Raw genomic sequence first — 19,038 nt, forward strand, 5'->3', positions numbered from 1 at the left:
AACACCATTCACTGGGGGCTTACCACCGTGGTGCAAAAAATTGCATTTTCTCAAAATCAAGATTGAAAGGCCTACCGCAGCTAAAAGGAGCATTGCAATAAATTTTTCACAGCAAATTTTTCGCAGCTCTTGAAAGAAAGATGTTTGAAAATTTCGGAGAATGAAAGATAGTCTCCAGGTTCACAGGTGAAGTGCTTCAACCTGAAATTCAGCAGAGAAGGGAGTCCTTATTTGGAACCCAAAAACCATGTCCAGCAAAGACATCAGGTACCCAAGTAAGCCAGTTTCAACTTCACCTATGGTCCAAACTTTGATAAGGTGGCTTGATTAGGAGGCATGCGCATTGAAGCGTGCAGAGAAGGGTGTGTACATGATGGCATCTGGAAACTTTTTGCTGTGAAAGGGGAAGACGTAGACATGAAAGTTGATATATTGGATAGCTGTGAGCAAATGGATTGTCCTTCAAATCCTCCTGAGACTGTTGCTGGCTAAATAGCTTGACTCCAGATAACCCTGCAGGCCAAAGCCTTTGTAGCATGGTCCTAGATGAAAAGTAGCAGGAAGTTTACCAGTGATTTGGTAAGTTGCATGATTTTATCTGGTTACGTTCCAGCGGTTACCCCGCACACACTTGGGGCTTAGGCCTTGGGTCTGGCAATCAATGCCTACGTTTTCTGAACTTGGGTAAATGGAACTTAAATGGGGAGAGAGTGTGCATTCCATACTGGGTAAACTGAAACCCTGCAGGTGGGTGTACATTTCTCAGTAGTTTGAATTGAAGACTCAAACACAATGATGGGTTTCACAATGAAGAGTGTCACACACTCTTCTCAAATAAAACCACAAAGCATTCAGAGAACCTGCAGCTCTTTCAAGCTGCAATTTACAACTGAAATTGTAGTCACACAGATATCTTAAAGCACAACCTCCTAATAAACCTTGCTGCATGATGCATATTAATGTACTCAGACACACAATGGGTTGTATGAAGGATGCTAATGTGTTATAGTGTGGAATTTTTAAACTTGTAACATCTCATAATCATAACTATTTCTTAGCTAGCAGAACAATATGGTGCATAACAGAAGAGAATAGACCCAAGCTGGAGCAGAGCCCAGACATTTGAAACTTTTGACTGTCTTTGAATGGTCACAATGGACATGATTGGCGATGAGAGCATAGAATGCGAAGGGTAGGGTGCATCTGAAAGTCTCCCCCAAGCTCGGAGTTAGTGCTGTTTATGTCATGTCAGCTTGTTCTACTCACACACACACACAAGCCTATACTCAAGAACAAAACATCAATATAAGCATTATTTCAAAGGCTATCTTGCATTCTCTTCTGTTTTTCTAGGCCTGGAAGAACAGCTTGCCAACACCGCACAGTAATCTGCATGAATACTCACTGTCACAAGCATCAGCACATACCGGAGCAAGTGGATAATGATCTTGAGGAAGTAGCACTGACATGAGGAAGAGCCAGTGGTGCTGGCAGTGCAGGCCAAAACCCTAGTGGGTAACATGTGCTGGTGGCAGTGCAGGTCAAAGCCTTATTGGGTAGTATGGTCTTAGATGAGAAAGTAGCAGGAAGCTTACCATTAATTTGCTCCAGTAAGTTTTAAGATCTTAGTTGGTAAACTCCAACAATGCCCCCCTCCCACACACACTTGGATGGGCATTCCCTGATCCATGATTCTGGCAATGAGTTCTTAGGGTTTCTGGACTTAGGTAAACGGGCTTTCTCAGCTGCATCGCCTGTGAATCCAGACCTTGCTGGACCTCTTTATAAAAATAGATAGCTACCTGAGCATTTTGGTCTATTCAAAAGATCCTATTAATCTGGCTCGGAGTATGGAGGAGTAATACACCCTCTGCACAAGACTCGTTCTGCCTCCAATGCTCACCACTTTTTTTTTTTTTTTTAAATTCATGTCCAATCGTTATCCAATCGTTACAATTCTTTGTCAAACGCCAGAGGTCACCCTGCACCAGTCAAGGATCACTCTGCGCCAATGCTCTTAGCCAAAAGGCCTAGAGCCACTGCACCGTTCCTGGAAGTACTGCAATACCAGGTTCGTGCCATGGAGGTGGATGGGTCAGGTCCCCCACACACCTCCGTGGAGGTGGATGGGTCACCAATCCCACCCACCTCCTGTTTACAAAAATGTAAGCATATACCTTCCTGACCAGGGAGAAACCACCCGGACGTCATGGTGGCTGGTCAGGTTAGTTATGCAGATCTTAGCCAAAAGGCCAATGCTCACCACTGTTAATTCACACCATAGCTTCATGTGCAAGACACATCATGGAGAATGTCTTCCAAGTCTGGTGAACTCTTAACTATTCCCAAGACAATTAGTATGGCCAGTTACACCGACCAGGAGAATATCACCAGTGTTGCACAGCAATTATGAGATTACGATACTATGCAAGAGTTCTGAGAAAGATGTTACAAACATCTTGAATAAAAGGTAGGCTTGGTATAACTACAGAAAATATATATCCTTACTTTATTGACCAGCTCTTGGTGTTGCTGATGTGCACGCTGTAGGTCGGAATTGAGCCTGTCGACTGTGGACTTGTACTGCTGCAATTGTTTCAACTTTTCCTGTAATTCCTTTGTAGATGAATCGAGTTCTTTCCGGAGTCGAGTAGTTTCATGACTAAAATGGTCTATGTCAGATTCATGTGCCCGTTTGAAAACTTCCAGTTCCTTCTGAAGCTGATCCATGGATTTCTCCTGACTCTGATTCTAAGGACAGAATTGGACACATTTAAATTGGATTTTATTTCAATGATGATACAATACTGTACTTTATTGACCAGCTCCATAGCTTCTGCAGTTGTGAAGAAGCATTTTCAATTAGTGCTGTAACAGTTTTGGATATGTTCTTGGTCTATAAATACTTCAGGTGTAACCACTGTATATTTTTCTTCGCAGCTAATTTTTCTTAGCACATTAAAAGATCACAAATAAAATGTACGTAATCAGTGATTCCAACTCACAAAGCAGCACATAATCCAGCTTTTTGGCAGCTTTGGCTCAGTAGGTAACATCCTCACTTTAGTTAGAGGGTTTTAGACCCAAGCACCACTCCAGACACGAGCACATAATCTAGGCTGACACTTCTGTGCAGTACTGAAGGAATACTGTACTGTCAGAGGTGCTGTCTTTTGGATGAAACGTTAAACTGAGGCACACTCTGCCGTCTTATGTGAATGTAAAAGATCCTATGGTACTACTCGAAGAAAGCAGGATTTTTTCTCAGTGTCCCGACCAACATTGATCCCTCAACAAACATCAATAAAAAATAGATTATCTGCTCATCTATTTCATTTGTGTGCAAATTGGTTGTCTTGTTTGCCTGCATTATAACAATAACAATGCTTCAAAAGTATTTAATTGGCTGTGAAGCGCTGTACGACATCTTGAGGTTATGAAAGGCCCAGGTTCTTTCTTATTTGATTGGTAAAAATGCAGGTAAATTCTGTTGTAAATTTTACCAGAGCAAGGTTACAACAGGACTTAACCAAATTGTTTAAACTTTAAAAAGGAAGCTGTCCCGTATTTGTTTTGTTTAATTTGTTCGGATACCACAAAGAAAATAGCTCTGCAATGGATGCATTATGCATAATGTTGTTAAACCAGATACCGCACTTTGCACTGATTTTGTGCATGTGTTTGCAGCCTGTGTGAACTCATTAGTACAATGCTCTTGTCAATTTCAGTTTATGTGCACGTCTATGTTTATCTACATGTACCTGCTTCGCTTACAAAGCGAAAGGATAGAGGTTCTTACTTTATTATGAAAATATGAGAATCTTACAGTTTCTTTAGTTTTCTTTTAACATTATGGTTAGGACAGTTTTAATTGGAAAGCTAGTTTATTTTTCAAGTGTGTTAAATATATTTACATTTGTATGATATTGGGCCGTAATTTGCGGCCCCCTACAGGCACATACGAGGTTTAGGTATGCGAAGCACATGCACCTAAACCCAGAATTTGTGATCTGTCAAGCATCCCCAGGAGAAGGGTCTCCGCGGGCAGAGTTGGGCTATTTGCCCAATTCTTGCCTAGCGAATGTCCTTCAAACTCTTACGCCTGGCAAAAGCAGACGTATGGCCTGCTTTTACCAGCGTAAGAGTTTAAAAAAATAGAAAAATAAACAATTATCACTCATTTATATATTAAAAACCCCATCCATTACGGTAAGTCTATTTTTAGCCTTGTTCAAACATATAAATAATGTTTTCAAAAAAATATATTTTTGGATAAAATATTTAATTATTTAATTAATTTTAAATATGTAATGTGTTTTTTTTTTAAATAATTTAATGTGTTTGTGTGTTTTTGGGGGGATTCCTATTCATACTCAGCAGCTCCGTAGAAACGGAACTCACCCTAAGTATGAATGGGAATATCCCATTTTGATAGGTTGGGCTGACCCATGTGATCCCAGTGATGCGTACGAAGCGCATTCGCTACTGGGATACGTAGGCCTCTGCGCAGGCCTTCGCATAAAGGTCCAGGATCATAAGTCCCGAAACTCCGGGAACAACAGGTACTTTCGTAGACATTTTTGCGGTCGGAAGGGCCAATAAATACTATAATATCTTACATAAACAAGTCGGGTTTGATAATAGATCCATCGCTGCATGTCCCTACAGAATCCCCATTCATTCACAAACAAGGCCCTTGCAACCACTACCTTACTGCAGATGATTCAGCTGATATCCTGGCTTTGACTGAAATTTGTCTCACAGGTACCCTTTATCGGTCCTCCAGCTGACCAGACTTTTCACCACTTGTCTCGATCAACTGCTGGGGCAATGACATGGCCCTTACCACCAACACAAACTGGTCTCTACCCATACTTAGAATCATAGAGTCATAGGGCGAGAAATTGAATAGATTAGCACCCCCGTTAGTGCTGGTGAAGGTCGCTACTGGGGCACTAAAGGCTTATTGTCCGAGTGCAGCGATATTAGCGCTGCTCGCCAACTTGAATAGGGTTTTTGCGGTGGCATTATTTCTTTGAGCGATAGGATGCCGGTATGTTAGCGCTATCTAATAACTCCTTTATTGTTTCTTACCTCCAACCAAATAGATTCTGTCTTTGACCCCTCAAGGACATTCTCCTTTGCCTTCAGGCAGTTCCACAACTCTCACTTTTCTGTTAAATTCCTCATTGTTTACCGCTCCAGCCTCAAGTTCTCTGAGATATCATCCCTCCTTTTCTCCCTCAGCTTTAGCACTGAGCAAATCCTCATCCTCAGTGATTCCAGTCTCCATTTCAGCAGCCCTTGAAATCTCCTCTGAATTCACCGCCCTCCGGTTCTTCCCTAAAAACTCTCCCACCCATATTCATGACCACCCTCTCAACTTCCCCCTTTCCTGTGGTCTCTCTGCACTCGTGATCTCGTTCATTGACAAGGCTATATCTGACCACTTCCTGCTATCATGAACCACCCCACTTCCTGCTGTGCTTGCCTCTGGAAAAAATACTCGTCCAACTTGTTTATGACTGCACTTTCAAACTTCCAAATGCCCAGCGTTTGGCTCTCTATTCGCCATGATACCTCTACAGCTGCTGATTTCCTGAAACACTTCCTCACCTCCATTCCACTTTTGATGCTCTTGTCTCCCACCCTGGTTGTCTCCTTGGTATGGCCCCCACCTTCACTCCCCCAAACCCAAAAGGTGCAGACTTGAATATATCTTGTCTTATCTATCCATTGCCAGATCTAGCTGCACCACATCAAGCTTTACCAGGCTTTACTCCCTCCTGCCAAAAAAAAAACACTTCTCTTTGATCATTCTGAAGAGCAAAGATAACTACCAAATGCCCCCTTAAACTCTTCTCCCTGCCCACTTGTCTCTCACAAAAAGTGCGACGAGCTTATGGATTTCTTTGTCACCAGGATAGAAACCATCGATTCAGCTGCTTCTACTGTTTGAACCATCTCCCAGACCTGTGCCCATTCTTCAAATCAGGCTCCCACAGCACCAAAATGTCCCTAAGTAAAGTGACAAATGACATTCTGTGTTACTGTGGCTATGGCGCATTATCCCTCCTTGACTTCTTTACAGCGTTTGTCACCGTTGACCACACCGACCTCTTTCAATGCCTCTTCTCCGCTGTCCAGTTTGTTGGGATTGCTCTTGCTTGGTTCCACTATTAGCTATCCAATCATAGCCACAGCAGCTATACCAATGGCCTCTCTTCCCAACCTGCACCGTTACTCCAGGCATTGCCCAATTCCTAAACACCTCAAATTAAGAATTTTCATCTGGTGTTAAATCCTTCCATGGCATTGTTCCTCCATCTTTTTTGAACCTCTTCCACACAATGACCTTCTCCCCCAATAAACTTTCTGTTCCTCTGACTCTGGTTTCTTCTAAATCCCAACACCTGTTGCCCTACAAATGGCGGTCATGTTTCATCTGCCCAGGCCCATTCTCCGGAATTCTCTTCCTAAACCCCTCTACCTCACCGCCTCCCTCTCCTCCTTTAAGACCACCGTTAAAATCCACCACGTTGAACAAGCTTTTGGTAACCTCTCCTAATATTTCCTATTTACCTCAGCGTTCATTTTTTCCTCATGTCTTTATGTTTTTCTATGTTAAAGATGCTATATAAAAGCAAGTTGATGTCCAATTTGTAAAGGAATTATTTTTTGGGAAGGGGTGAACGGTTACAAAATAAAAGGAATTAATTAAGGTAGCAACACAAAATACCCTATAAATGATACGTGATTAACCTAAAAATGATGCACAACTACTTATAAGAAGGATACATGATTAAGAATGAAAGGCTACAATGTCTATTCCCCAAGTAAGGAAGTGCTTGTGCATGTGACACTGCAGCGTATTGTGTATTGTTCATAATTAATATTTGAATGATGAAAGAAACTTATTACTTTCCAAATCTTTCACCTAACATTAGCAAAACTGATTCTCTGTAATTTTCTAATCATGTTACAAATTAGAATTATAGACATGTATAGAACCACACAGCATCACTTAATTCATAAAATAATAACAAAAAATGCAATCTCATTATATATTTGATTTGCAAACCTGAAACTGTAGTCTTTGCAGATTAATTACATAAATGGCACACAACCGCTCATGCCAAAAGAGTTTAATTCTGAATGACTTATTTGTTGTTTAGGTTACGACATTCTAAATTGAAGTGTGATTCTCCGGCACTAGCAAAACCAAAATTGCTGGAGATGAAAGCCACATTTTGTATTTATGCTTTTCTATCTTTTGATAACGAGATAGTATCTAGTAGTGATACCTTTAGCAATGTATTAACAGTTTGATTTTAGAACAATTAGACATACAAAAGTTAGAGCTATTCTACAATAAATACGCTGTACAAAATATCATCGCCCCCTAATTGTAGGCAGAATGCACTGAATAATGCCTTAAAGCTTTCCTCAAAATGGAGTCAGTAGTCAGACAAACTCTGGGATATACTAAACAGCTAAGAGTTGTGAATGCCTGAGAGAGCAAGGCATTTTTACAGAAGAGTACAGATAGCTCAGATGATGGAGATGAGCTTGTAACCCCTTAACTGACAACTGAACACCAGTTCGTTGTTCTATTGGAGACTGAGAAGGGAATTACCACCTGTCATGTCTGGGTCCTGGGGTTGCTAGCAAGTGAGGTGACTACGAAGGACTCTACAATGACTGTTTGAGATGATTGACACCAAAAGAAGTGGACTGTTCTGATACATGTGTCACTCAGATTGATCAGTTGAATGGAAAGGGTATACAGGACAGTGCTTTGAAACATCTTCAATGGCTTTGTGCCTTTAAGGCTTTTAGGCTTGCAAGTTTAGTTTAGGCTTTGCTTTGCTTCTTTGATTTTATTTTTATTTTGGTCATCTATATGCAGTGTGTGTAAGAGAATACCTATCACAAAAGAGAGACTATAGAAGTCAAACTGTGAAGCTATACCAGCCAGACTCAAATATGTTACGCAAAAGTGAAAGTTTTGCTGAGATCAAGAAAGGTGAGATTTAAGCCAGCTAGTCCAGACACTGCTACCAGTGCATAAGGTGGATTTACCCAGGGGCATATTTGCCCTTCATCATGCAGGGCCACAGGAATAATAAAACGTAGGTTCACATGCAGCATTTCTCACAAGATGAGTTCCAGATCAAGGCTGTGTCTATATAAGAGAGACACTAAATGGAGGCCAGAATGTTCTCTACACAGATGGAAAAATGAGAATTTGGATCATCTTGGGCTGGTTATCTCTCCTCATTCTGGACTGGTCATACCTCCCTCCCTTTGGTCATCCTGGACTAGTCAGCCCTCCACTGTTGGCAGTCATGCCTTCAGCTGCTTAGAATTTCTAGAATTTTCTCCCTACCCCATTCACCCCGCACCTGTCCCTCTTCTTTTATGACCATCCTTAAAGCCTACCTCTTTGACCAAACTTTGGGTTCCCCCTCTTAATATCTCCTCCTTTGGTTCAGTGTCCATTTTTTTGGTTATGTCTCGATGAGTGCCTTTGGGGTATGGTAACATAGTGATTATGTTGCTGGACTAGTAATCCAGAGACAGAAAATTCAAATCCCACCATGGCAGCTGGGGAGTTTAAATTCAGTTAATTAAATAAATCTGGAATAAAAAGCTAGCATCAGTAATGGTGACCATGATTCTGGTAAATATTGGATTGTCGTAAAAACCCATCTGGTTCACTAATGTCCTTTAGAGAAGTAAATTTGCCTCCATGTCACTCCAGACCCACAGCAATGTGGTTGACTCTTAACTGCCCTCTGAAATGGCCTAGCAAGCCACTCAGTTGTACCAAACTGCTGCAAAGAAGTATACTCACCACAAAGACTGCAGCGGTTCAAGAAGGCAGCTCACGACTACCTTCTCAAGGACAATGAGGGATGGGCAATAAATGCTGGCCTTGCCAGCGACGCCCACATCCCTTGAACTAATATTTTTTAAAACCCTCTTCTCTGTTAAAGGTACTACATAAATGCAAGTTGTTGTTGCTGTTCTTTTGCATGTCTAACCAGAGTGGTACTGGCAGAGGTGTGAGGGAAGCCTATTTAGGAATGGCGCAAAGCAGATTAATATAAAAAAGGGGAGAAAATTCATCAGTAAACTTGAAGGAAGAATGGGTGGCCTACATTTGTGCATTTTCTCAATTTAAACTGGTAAAAAAATCCGGAGCTGTATATGTGACTTCCTGCTTAATGTATGTTAACTTGGCAAAGTGTGGTTATTTTCTTCAGCACTGAAAATATACTGCTCTTATTTGCTTAATAAAAATTAAAAGCAAGCTCTCAGGTGTGATGAATCATAAAAGAATATAACATATTACAGTTCAACATGCAAGTATAATGAGAATAAAGAAACAGCCTAAAGCTATTTAATGTGGAATGTTTTTTCTCCTCCATGCAATTTGTAACATATTAATGAAATGTTTGAAGTCTGAAGAATTTATTTACATCGACATTTTAAAGTTGAATGTCAAAACTTTCTTTATAGTTGACATTGCTCTTTAACAGCTACTGTTCATTATCTGCATTAAAGTAACTGATCTCTCTCCCATAAGGATACACAGCTTTTTCTCAGTTTAATTTTCATCTGGTCTATACATCCTGTCACAACTGGTTTATCCAACCTTTGTTCATGCAAAACCTCTGTCAATTAACTCAAATACATTTTATACATACTCCTTATGCCATTATCTGAGTCTGTATTGTTAATCCACTTGAACTACATATCTGGCAAAATATGCCAAATGGTGAAGTATTTGAGAAATCACATCCTTCATGTGATAACACATAAAGTATTTACATATGGTCATGATAATATGGAAACCTATAAAATAGTACAAAATTAGGGCATATTTAATATTGATGATGCATTTCCCTTCATCCTTCTTATGTTTGATGTTATAATTTGTTGAATATTATCATTAATATTTCACAAAGCAATGCAGTGACTTTTCAAAAGATGAAAAGGGAGGTGTCTGGATAAGATACACTTATTTTAAAACTAGATACTGATTATTATAGACTAAAAGACATTGTGAACTGCAACAATACAAAATCAGGAACAAAAACAAATGCTTGCAAATCTGCAAAGATAAAAAAAATTAAGGAAGTATTACTCATCAAAATCCACTAAAGCTGAGCTTTCGCATACTTGTCAAATCGCAATTTCTCAAACTAACTAATCTGAAAACACCCTTTGGCAATTTAAAATGAGCCAGAAATATGAACATGTTCCTATGATAGTCTGCTTTTTTGCCCCTTGATTAATTTTGAATGGAGCTCAAACAGTATTTGCATATAATTTTAGTGTGTCAGACCTTGACATGGAACCCTTTCATCAACCAAGCTTGTCAAACAGGAAATTCTGAATCTCATTTAGATTCTAATATCATTTTCATGATGCAGAGGAGAAAAAAACGTCTAAGATAAACCGCTTCATCAATCAAAATTAAGAAACACTTTTCCAGGAGAGTGCTGGTCAATCAGAATTCCAATATCCCTGGATGATTAAACATACCTGTTTTCTAAGCTAGAGGAAAGAAAGCAAATGTCCAAGTAATTTGCCAGCAATGAATACATTACTGCATCACCTTTAGTGACTAACCTCAACCTTTTTTCCTTTTTTCTAAGATTGTTGGCATACTGGTTATCATTCTGTACAGGGCTGCATGCCTGATTACCTGTAAAATGCGTTGCCACAATCTCTTTCCAAATGAAGCAGAAAGAAATCATTAAAAATTAATGTCATGCCGGTTGCTTCAATACGAGACAAAAGTTCATGTAAATCATTTTGAAATATCACGTAATTTTCACTGTGTAAGAATGACAGAAATGAATACACTTTATTACAATTTTAATTGTCATAATTTTAAAAGATAAAAGGTCAGATGAAGAAGAAAGATAGTAACTACTGGTGTTTCTAGTTTGTAATATTGAAAATTAACCCTTTTAGTACGAATTTCTTCTATTCTTTCCAACACATAATTATGTTTTTCACCACCAGATCTGCAGAGAATTTAAGATACAAAGGTTTGAAATAGTAGTAGGTATATTTGGGGCTGACCAGCTGCACCACAATAGCTTTTTCCAGTACCGTACATTGCTATATTCATAATACCAACAATACAAGTGTCCCAGGAATAGACCCACTGTACTTAGAGGTTCCTATTTCTACACTATAGATTTCAAGGGAAATAGCAAGACATTTGCCAAGGTGTACTAAATAAGAAATATACCAATTTTATTTTTATTGTTCTGCGGATGTGGGCTTCGCTGACAAGGCCAGCATTTATTGCCCATTCCTAATTGCCCTCGAGAAGGTGGTGGTGAGCCGCCTTCTTGAACCACTGCAGTCCGTGTGGTGAAGGTACTCCCATAGTGTTGTTAGGGAGGGAGTTCCCAGCGACTATGAAGGAACAGCGATATATTTCCAAGTTAGGATGGTAGGTGACTTGGAGATGATGGTGCTCCCATGCGCCTGCTGTCCTTGTCCTTCAAGGTGGTAAAGGTCATGGGTTTTGGAGGTGTTGCCGAAGAGGCCTTGGTGAGTTGCTGCAGTGCATCTTGTAGATGCTACACACTGCAGCCACAGTGTGTCTGTGGTGGAGGGAGTGAATGTTTAAGGTGGTGGATGGGGTGCCAATCAAGCGGGCTGCTTTGATGGTGTCGAGCTTCTTGAGTATTGTTGGAGCGGTACTCATCCAGGCAAGTATTCCATTACACTCCAGACATGTGCCTTGTAGATGGTGGAAAGGCTTTGGGGAGTCAGGAGAATACCCAGAATACCCAGCCACTGACCTGCTCTTGTTGCCACAATATTTATGTGGCTGGTCCAGTTATGTTTCTGGTCAATGTTGACCCCAGGATGTTGATATTGGGGGATTTGGCGATGGTAATGCCGTTCAATGTCAAGGGACGGTGGTTAGACATTCGCTTATTGGAGATAGTCATTACCTGGCCCTTGTGTGGTGCGAATGTTACTTGCCACTTATCACAACAAGGCTGAAGGTCGTCCAGGTCTTGCTGCATGCAGACATGGACTGCTTCATTATCTGAGGAGTTGCAAATGGAACTGAACACTGTGCAATCATCAGCGAGCATCCCTACTTCGGGCCTTATCATGGAGGGAAGGTTATTGATGAAGAGCTGAGGATGGTTGGGTCTAGGACACTGCCCTGAGGAACTCCTGCAATTATGTCCTGAGGCTATGATGATTGGCCTCCAACAACCACAACCATCTTCCGTTGTGCTAGATATGACTCCAGCCAGAGGAGAGTTTTCCCCCTGATTCTCAGTGACTTCAATTTTACTCAGGCTCCTTGATGCCACACTCAGTCAAATGCTGCCTTGATATCAAGAGCAGTCACTCTCACCTCACCTCTGGAATTCAGCTCTTTTGTCCATGTTTGAACTAAGGCTGTAATGAGGTCTGGAGCCGAGTGGTCCTGGCGGAACCCAAACTGAGCATCAGTGAGCAGGTTATGGCTGAGTAAGTGCTGCTTGATAGCACTGTCAACAACACCTTCCATCACTTTACTGATGATTGAGAGTAGACTGATGGGGCAGTAATTAGCTGGATTGGATTTGCCGTGTTTTTGTGGACAGGACATATCTGGGCAGTTTTTCGGATAGATGCCAGTGTTGTAGCTGTACTGGAACAGCTTAGCTAGAGGCACAGCTAGTTCTAGAGCACAAATCTTCAGCATGACAGCCGGGATGTTGTCGGGGCCCATAGCCTTTTCTGTATCCAGTGCACTCAGCCATTTCTTGACATCATGTGCTGTGAATCGAATTGGCTGAAGACTGGCTTCTGTGATGGTGGGAACCAAAGGAGGAGGCCGAGATTGATCATCCTCTTGGTACTTCTGGCTGAAGATGGTTTCAAACGCTTAAGCTGTGCCTTTTGCACTTGCGTGCTGGGCTCCGCCATCATTGAGGATGGGGATGTTCATGAAGCCTCCTCCTCCTGTCAGTTGTTTAATGGTCCACACCACCATTCTTGACTGGATATGGCAGGACTGCAGAACTTTGATGTGATCCGTTGGGTGTGGGATCGCTTAGCTCTATGTATAGCATGTTGCATTCGTTGTTTAGCATGCATTTAATCCTGTGTTGCAGCTTCCCCAGGTTGGCATCTCATTTTTAGGTACATCTGGTGCTCTTCTACACTCCTCATTGAACCAGTGTTGGTCAGCTGGCTTGATGTTAATGATAGAGTGAGGGATATGCCAGGCCATGAGGTTACATATAATTCTGCTGCTGCTGATGGCCCACAGAGCCTCATGGATGGCTAATTTTGAGTTGCTAGATCTGTACTGAGTTTATCCCATTTAGCCCGGTGGTAGTGCCACACAACATGATGGAGGGTGTCCTCAGCGTGATGACTGGACTTCGTCTCCACAAGAACTGTGCGGTGATCACTACTACCAATACTGTCATGGACAGATGCATCTGCGACAGATAGATTGGTGAGGACGAGGTCAAGTAGATTTTTCCCCTCGTGTTGGTTCTCTCACCACCTGCTGCAGGCCCAGTCTGCTTGAGTGGTGACTTTCCCGCAACTGGGCAAGTTAGCCACTGTCAGGAGAATAATAAGGCCCTCCAAGATAAGTTGGAATCTGTCCTTTGCAGGGCCAGAAGGAGCAGGAGTGCTCCTTCGAGCCCTACAAGGAAAGTCATGGCCTCCCGTGTTCCAGATTCCCCCTTCCCTCCAGCGAGAATCTCCCCAAACCCTCTGCACATGACTTAACCGCTTGCAAGTGAGTTAAAATATCCAGGGCCTCAAATCTGGGCTTGCAAGTGCGTTTTGCACTCACCCTACCCCACAGCACCCACCCACCCCCCACTCTCATCTGCCCGCCCAAAACGTGCGGAGAGTTAAAATAAACCACCATGTTTTTTCCTGTAAATTTTCATCAATCACCACCACTCCTGAAGGCTTTGACTCCATACTGGGAGATGGTCCAACATGCACTCGTTCACCTCCAGTATCTAGACAAGTGGTCATTATTCATGTGCGAGGGTTAGGCGGTTAATTAAGCAATGTGAGCATCATATCGGAGTGCAAACCAGACTTCGCTTGATATCTACACAGGTTTACTTCCAGCAGGGAAGCTGTTATCGCAATTAGAAGTGGGAACCTCTGTTGACTTTCCCCTCCCCAAAGAAGGGCAACTGAGGCAAATTGCAGTGCCTTTGTGCCATTTCGGCTGAAACAAATCATGCCTCTGTCACTGCAACCTAGGATCAATTAGCTCATCACACACCAGGGACTGAACCTGGGATCTTCCTAGTCTGCCTACATAACAACAGTCACAACACTTCAAAAGTAATTAATATTGGTGAAGTACTCTGAGCTGTTGAGATGTTAGAAGGCACTAGATAAGAGAGAGTATATTTTAATTAAGAAGAAAAAATGTGTTCTAAGCATCTTGTTTGAATGTTGCTTCTGGGCAGGCTGATGGGCCCCCCTGGAGTATGGGATGAAACATAAGAAAAGAAGGGGGAGAAAATATCAGTTGGCCCAAAACTGCTCCATCCAGTCAACAGTGTAACCTCACACATCATTCATCCACCCCATAACCATGTTAAGTACTGGGAGAAGGAAAAACAGAGAGAACAATATTTAAACCAATTCAGGAAAAACTCTGGGAAATCCCTAAGTGGCACTCAAATAAGCTCCAGAGGACCGAGTTTGCCGAAGACTGATCCCACCCCAACTTATTCCCTAGAATGTTCTATTCTCTCAGGCACATATCAGATTCCTTTTTAAAAGACTGTAATGACTCACATCATACCTCTGTTGTTTGCTCCAGAGAGCGATGACTCTCTGTGAAAAGAAATACTTCTTGGCATCTAACATAACTCTTTGCCTACAGATTCATAAATGTGACCTCCAGTCAAACCTTCCCATATAAGCTATCTGACTGGACTATATTCAATCTCTTCATCATTTTAAAAACTTCAATTATATCTCCAATAAATCTGTATTAGTCCAAAGTAATTAATTCTTGAAGCCTATCTACAGAACTGAGCTCTGTTTCATCATACACATTCTCCAGAGCTTTGCTGTACATCACCATGTGAAAGGACCAAAGCTGAACATAGATATGTCTTAGGTTTAAATATTATCTGTATAATACTTTTTGGTTCATACTCAATGGGCTCAATTTTCCCCAAAGCTGGTTTTTGGCGTACTTGAAGAGTTATGCCCGTTTTTTGGGGGCCCAACTGCACCAAAATAAAATCATCCCACTTTCCCCATTTGAATTGTTCATTTTGCCGCTGCCCAGCCTGTACTTTAGCTTTGGGGGTGGAGCCTAAGATCTGCGCCAAAAATATAGGGTTGCCAGAGTAACCAGGGACACACTGCAGGCTGAGGCTGGAAAGCGACACATAGAACACATTCTGGCCAACTCTCAGCAACCTGCACAAGCACCTTACAGCAGCATTATTATTAAAGAGTTTATGCCAAAAGTCTATCTCCCCCCGCCCCCCCCACCCCGCTTCCCAGTGCTATTCCTAACCCTGGCCGAAAGGCCTCCCTCCTCCTGGAACTGGTACCGCTCCTAACTCTGGCCGAAAGATTTCCCTCCCCTGCCGGTGTCTGTTGCTGCTCCTAACCCTGGCTTCTAGCCTCTTCTCATCCCCTCCCCCCCCACTCTCCCCTCCCCGCGCACCACCCCCCCACCCCCCGCCCTCTCTGTTGCTGCTGTCCGGGCCGTAGAACTGCATCTGCTGCACTGATTCTCTTACCTGCACCAATTTTCTTACCTGCCCAGAAGGTTTTTCCACAGCGGTCACATACGTCGTCCTAAGAAAAATTGGAGTAAATTGGAGCTGGCCAAGCTTGCTTAAATGGCCAGAATTGGCGCGGGTGGCAGGTTACGCCCCCAATCATTTAAAAAAAACTAACCTAAAAAAAATCGTAACTGAGTTACACTGGTGCGCAATCCTTGGGAAACTTGGATATTTTAATTTAGGCCAAAAAATGCGGCGCGCACCAAAAAAACGGTGCCGATAACTGGGGAAGATTGAGCCCAATGGCCCTAGCAATACAAAATAAAACATATTTTCTTTCCCTAAAGCCACCTTTTCTCAGCTAATACTCCCAAGTCTCTTTCTTGACTCATTATGAATGAGTACCTCTGCATCGTATAAATATGCCTGGAGTTTTTGAATCCTAAGTGCATGATTATGTATTTGTCCACATTAAAGGGTAGATTTTCTGCCTCAATGGGCCCAAGTTTCCACAAGAAAAAAAACGGGCGCCCCTCTGAGCTGGGCGCCCGTTTTTCGCACCTAAAACGGCGGCTAAAAAAATCCTCAGTATTCTCCACCTACTTACAGGTCCTCTGGCCCTTGGCGCAGCCAGCACGAGCTGTGAGGGGGGGGCGGAGCCAGGTCCCGGCGCTGAAAACAGTGCCGGGACCTCTGCACATGCGCGCTACAGTCGGCACGCAAGTGCAGTAGCTCCAGGCGCCGAACTGTGTGGGAGGGGCCCGAAGCACACAGCCCCTAGCCCTGGCTGAATGGCCTCACTGGGGCTGCGTGAATAAGGCTCCTCCCACGGCCAGCTCCTGCTCCCCGCCCCCGCCAAGACCCGACAGCCCCCCCCCCGGACCCCCGCTCCCCCACCCCGACTCCCCGACTGACCCGACCCGACCCACCCATACCCCCCCCCACTGGACCCGACTCTTGAACTGGATCCGATCCGACCTGACCTCTCCCTTCCCCACCCCCACCCCCCCCGCTCACTCTCTCTCTCCCCCCCCCCTCACTCTCTCTCTCTCCCTCCCTCCCCCTCTCTCTCTCCCTCCCTCCCTCCCCCTCTCTCTCTCCCTCCCCCTCTCTCTCCCTCCCTCCCCCTCTCTCCCTCCCCCCCCCTCTCTCTCTCTCTCCCTCCCTCCCCCTCTCTCGCTCTCTCCCTCCCTCCCCCCCTCTTTCTCCCTCCCTCCCCTCTCTCTCCCTCCCCCCCCTCCTCTCTCTCCCTCCCCCCCCTCTCTCTCCCCCTCCCGCTCAGCGGCACGAACGGCTGCAGAATTCTCCCTGGCTGAAGCACTTTCACACAGGTAGGAAGATGGTTTATTTAATCTTTTCTTTGCTTATAAATGTTTATTCAGGTTGGATTTATTTGTATAATATTTGTAGAAGTATAAATAAGGATTTATTGTCGAATTTAATGAGTTCCCTCCCCCCCCCCTCCCCCCCCCCCACCTCGTTCTGGACGCCTAATTTGTAACCTGCGCCTGATTTTTTAATGTGTAGAACAGGTTTTTTCAGTTCTACAAAAATCTTCACTGGCTCCATTCTACTTTAGTTTGGAGTACATTTTCACTGTGGAAACTTTCAAATCAGGCGTCAGTGGCCGGACACAACCCCCTTTTGAAAAAATAATTCTGTTCTAAAGTGGAACTGTTCTACCTGACTAGAACTGCAGAAAAAAAACTGTGGAGAATTGCGATTTCTAAAATAGTCCGTTCTCCACCAGTTGCTCCTAAAAATCAGGCGCGAATCATGTGGAAACTTGGGCCCAATGCTCCTGGAATCTACCCTTAAACACCATCTGCCACAAATGGGCTTATTTACCTAGCTTATCTAAATCAGCCACCAACCTATTGGCCTAGAAATCCCGGTCGAGGTCTTCCCGTGGGCGAATGACTGAAAATGGGAAAAAAGATGCGCATTTACCTGTTCCTGCTGCGTCCATGAGAGATCCCGATCCTGAGGCTTCACCCACTGCGCGTCGGAGCGCGTGCATGTGTAGATGGACGTAAGTTGGAGCTGCAGTCATGTGGCTCTGGGCAGCCAATCCAGGTACAGTATTTTCTCATTCATAATAATGGGAACTCCGTAAGTAGGAGTTCCCATTATTATGATTGAGAAACAGCCCCCAAACATCAAAACACTAATAAAAAATAGAAAAAATACACTACATATTTAAGATTAATTTAAATTAAAGTTATTAATGTCTTATAAAAAAATATATTTTCCGATTAAAACATTTTTTTTTTAAATTATTGTTTAAAATAAACTTACCTTAGTGGGCAGGGTTTTAAGCAATAAAATGTGTTTTTAAAATGTTATTTTATTCTGTTTTGGTATGTTTTAGAACTCTTACATAGAAACATAGAAATTAGGTGCAGGAGCAGACCATTCGGCCCCTCAAGCCTGCACCACCATTCAATAAGATCATGGCTGATCATTCAACCTCAGTACCCCTTTCCTGCTTTCTCTCCATACCCCTTGATTCCTTTGGCCGTAAGGACCATATCTAACTCCCTTTTGAATACATCTAACGAACTGGCCTCAACAACTCTCTGCGGTAGGGAATTCCACAGGTTCACAATTCTCTGAGTGAAGAAGTTTCTCCTCATCTCGGTCCTAAATGGCTTACCCCTTATTCTTAGACTGTGACCCCTGGTTCTGCAACTCCCCAGCAACGGGAACATTCTTCCTGCCTCTAACCTGTCCAGTCCCATCAGAATTTGATATGTTTCTATGAGATCCCCTCTCATTCTTCTAAACTCCAGTGGATACAAGCACAGTTGATCCAGTCTCTCCTCATATGTCAGTCCTGCCATCCCGGGAATCAGTCTGGTGAACCTTCGCTGTATTCCCTCAATAGCAAGAACATTCTTCCTCAGATTAGGAGACCAAAACTGAACACAATATTCCAGGTGTGGTCTCACCAAGGCTCTGTACAACTGCAATAAGACCTCCCTGCTCCTATACTCAAATCCTCTAGCTATGAAGACCAACATGCCATTTGCCTTCTTCACCGTCTGCTGTACCTGCACGCCAACCTTCAATGACTGATGTACCATGACACCCAGGTCTCGTTGCACCTCCCCTTTTCCTAATCTGTCACCATTCAGATAATATTCTGTTTTCCTGCTTTTGCCATCAAAGTGGATAACCTCGCATTTATTGACATTATTCTGCATCTGCCATGCATTTGCCCACTCACCTAATCTGTCCAAGTCACCCTGCAGCCTCTGAG

The 19,038-nt window shown here is 43.1% G+C and overlaps 1 protein-coding gene across 3 annotated transcripts in view; it reads right to left on the reverse strand.

The window, feature by feature from the left end:
- The window catches only part of LOC139278942 (early endosome antigen 1), a 1,017,310-nt gene that overhangs the window by 251,327 nt on the left and 746,945 nt on the right, over positions 1-19,038 (reverse strand). For all 3 annotated transcript variants that reach the window (XM_070898220.1, XM_070898221.1, XM_070898219.1), the window contains one exon: positions 2,509-2,751. In XM_070898220.1, the coding sequence (XP_070754321.1) occupies positions 2,509-2,751 (243 nt within the window). The remainder of the gene's footprint in view (positions 1-2,508; positions 2,752-19,038) is intronic.

The sequence above is a fragment of the Pristiophorus japonicus genome, chromosome 13, assembly GCF_044704955.1.
Source record: "Pristiophorus japonicus isolate sPriJap1 chromosome 13, sPriJap1.hap1, whole genome shotgun sequence".
In the NCBI taxonomy this organism is placed as follows: Eukaryota; Metazoa; Chordata; class Chondrichthyes; family Pristiophoridae; genus Pristiophorus; species Pristiophorus japonicus.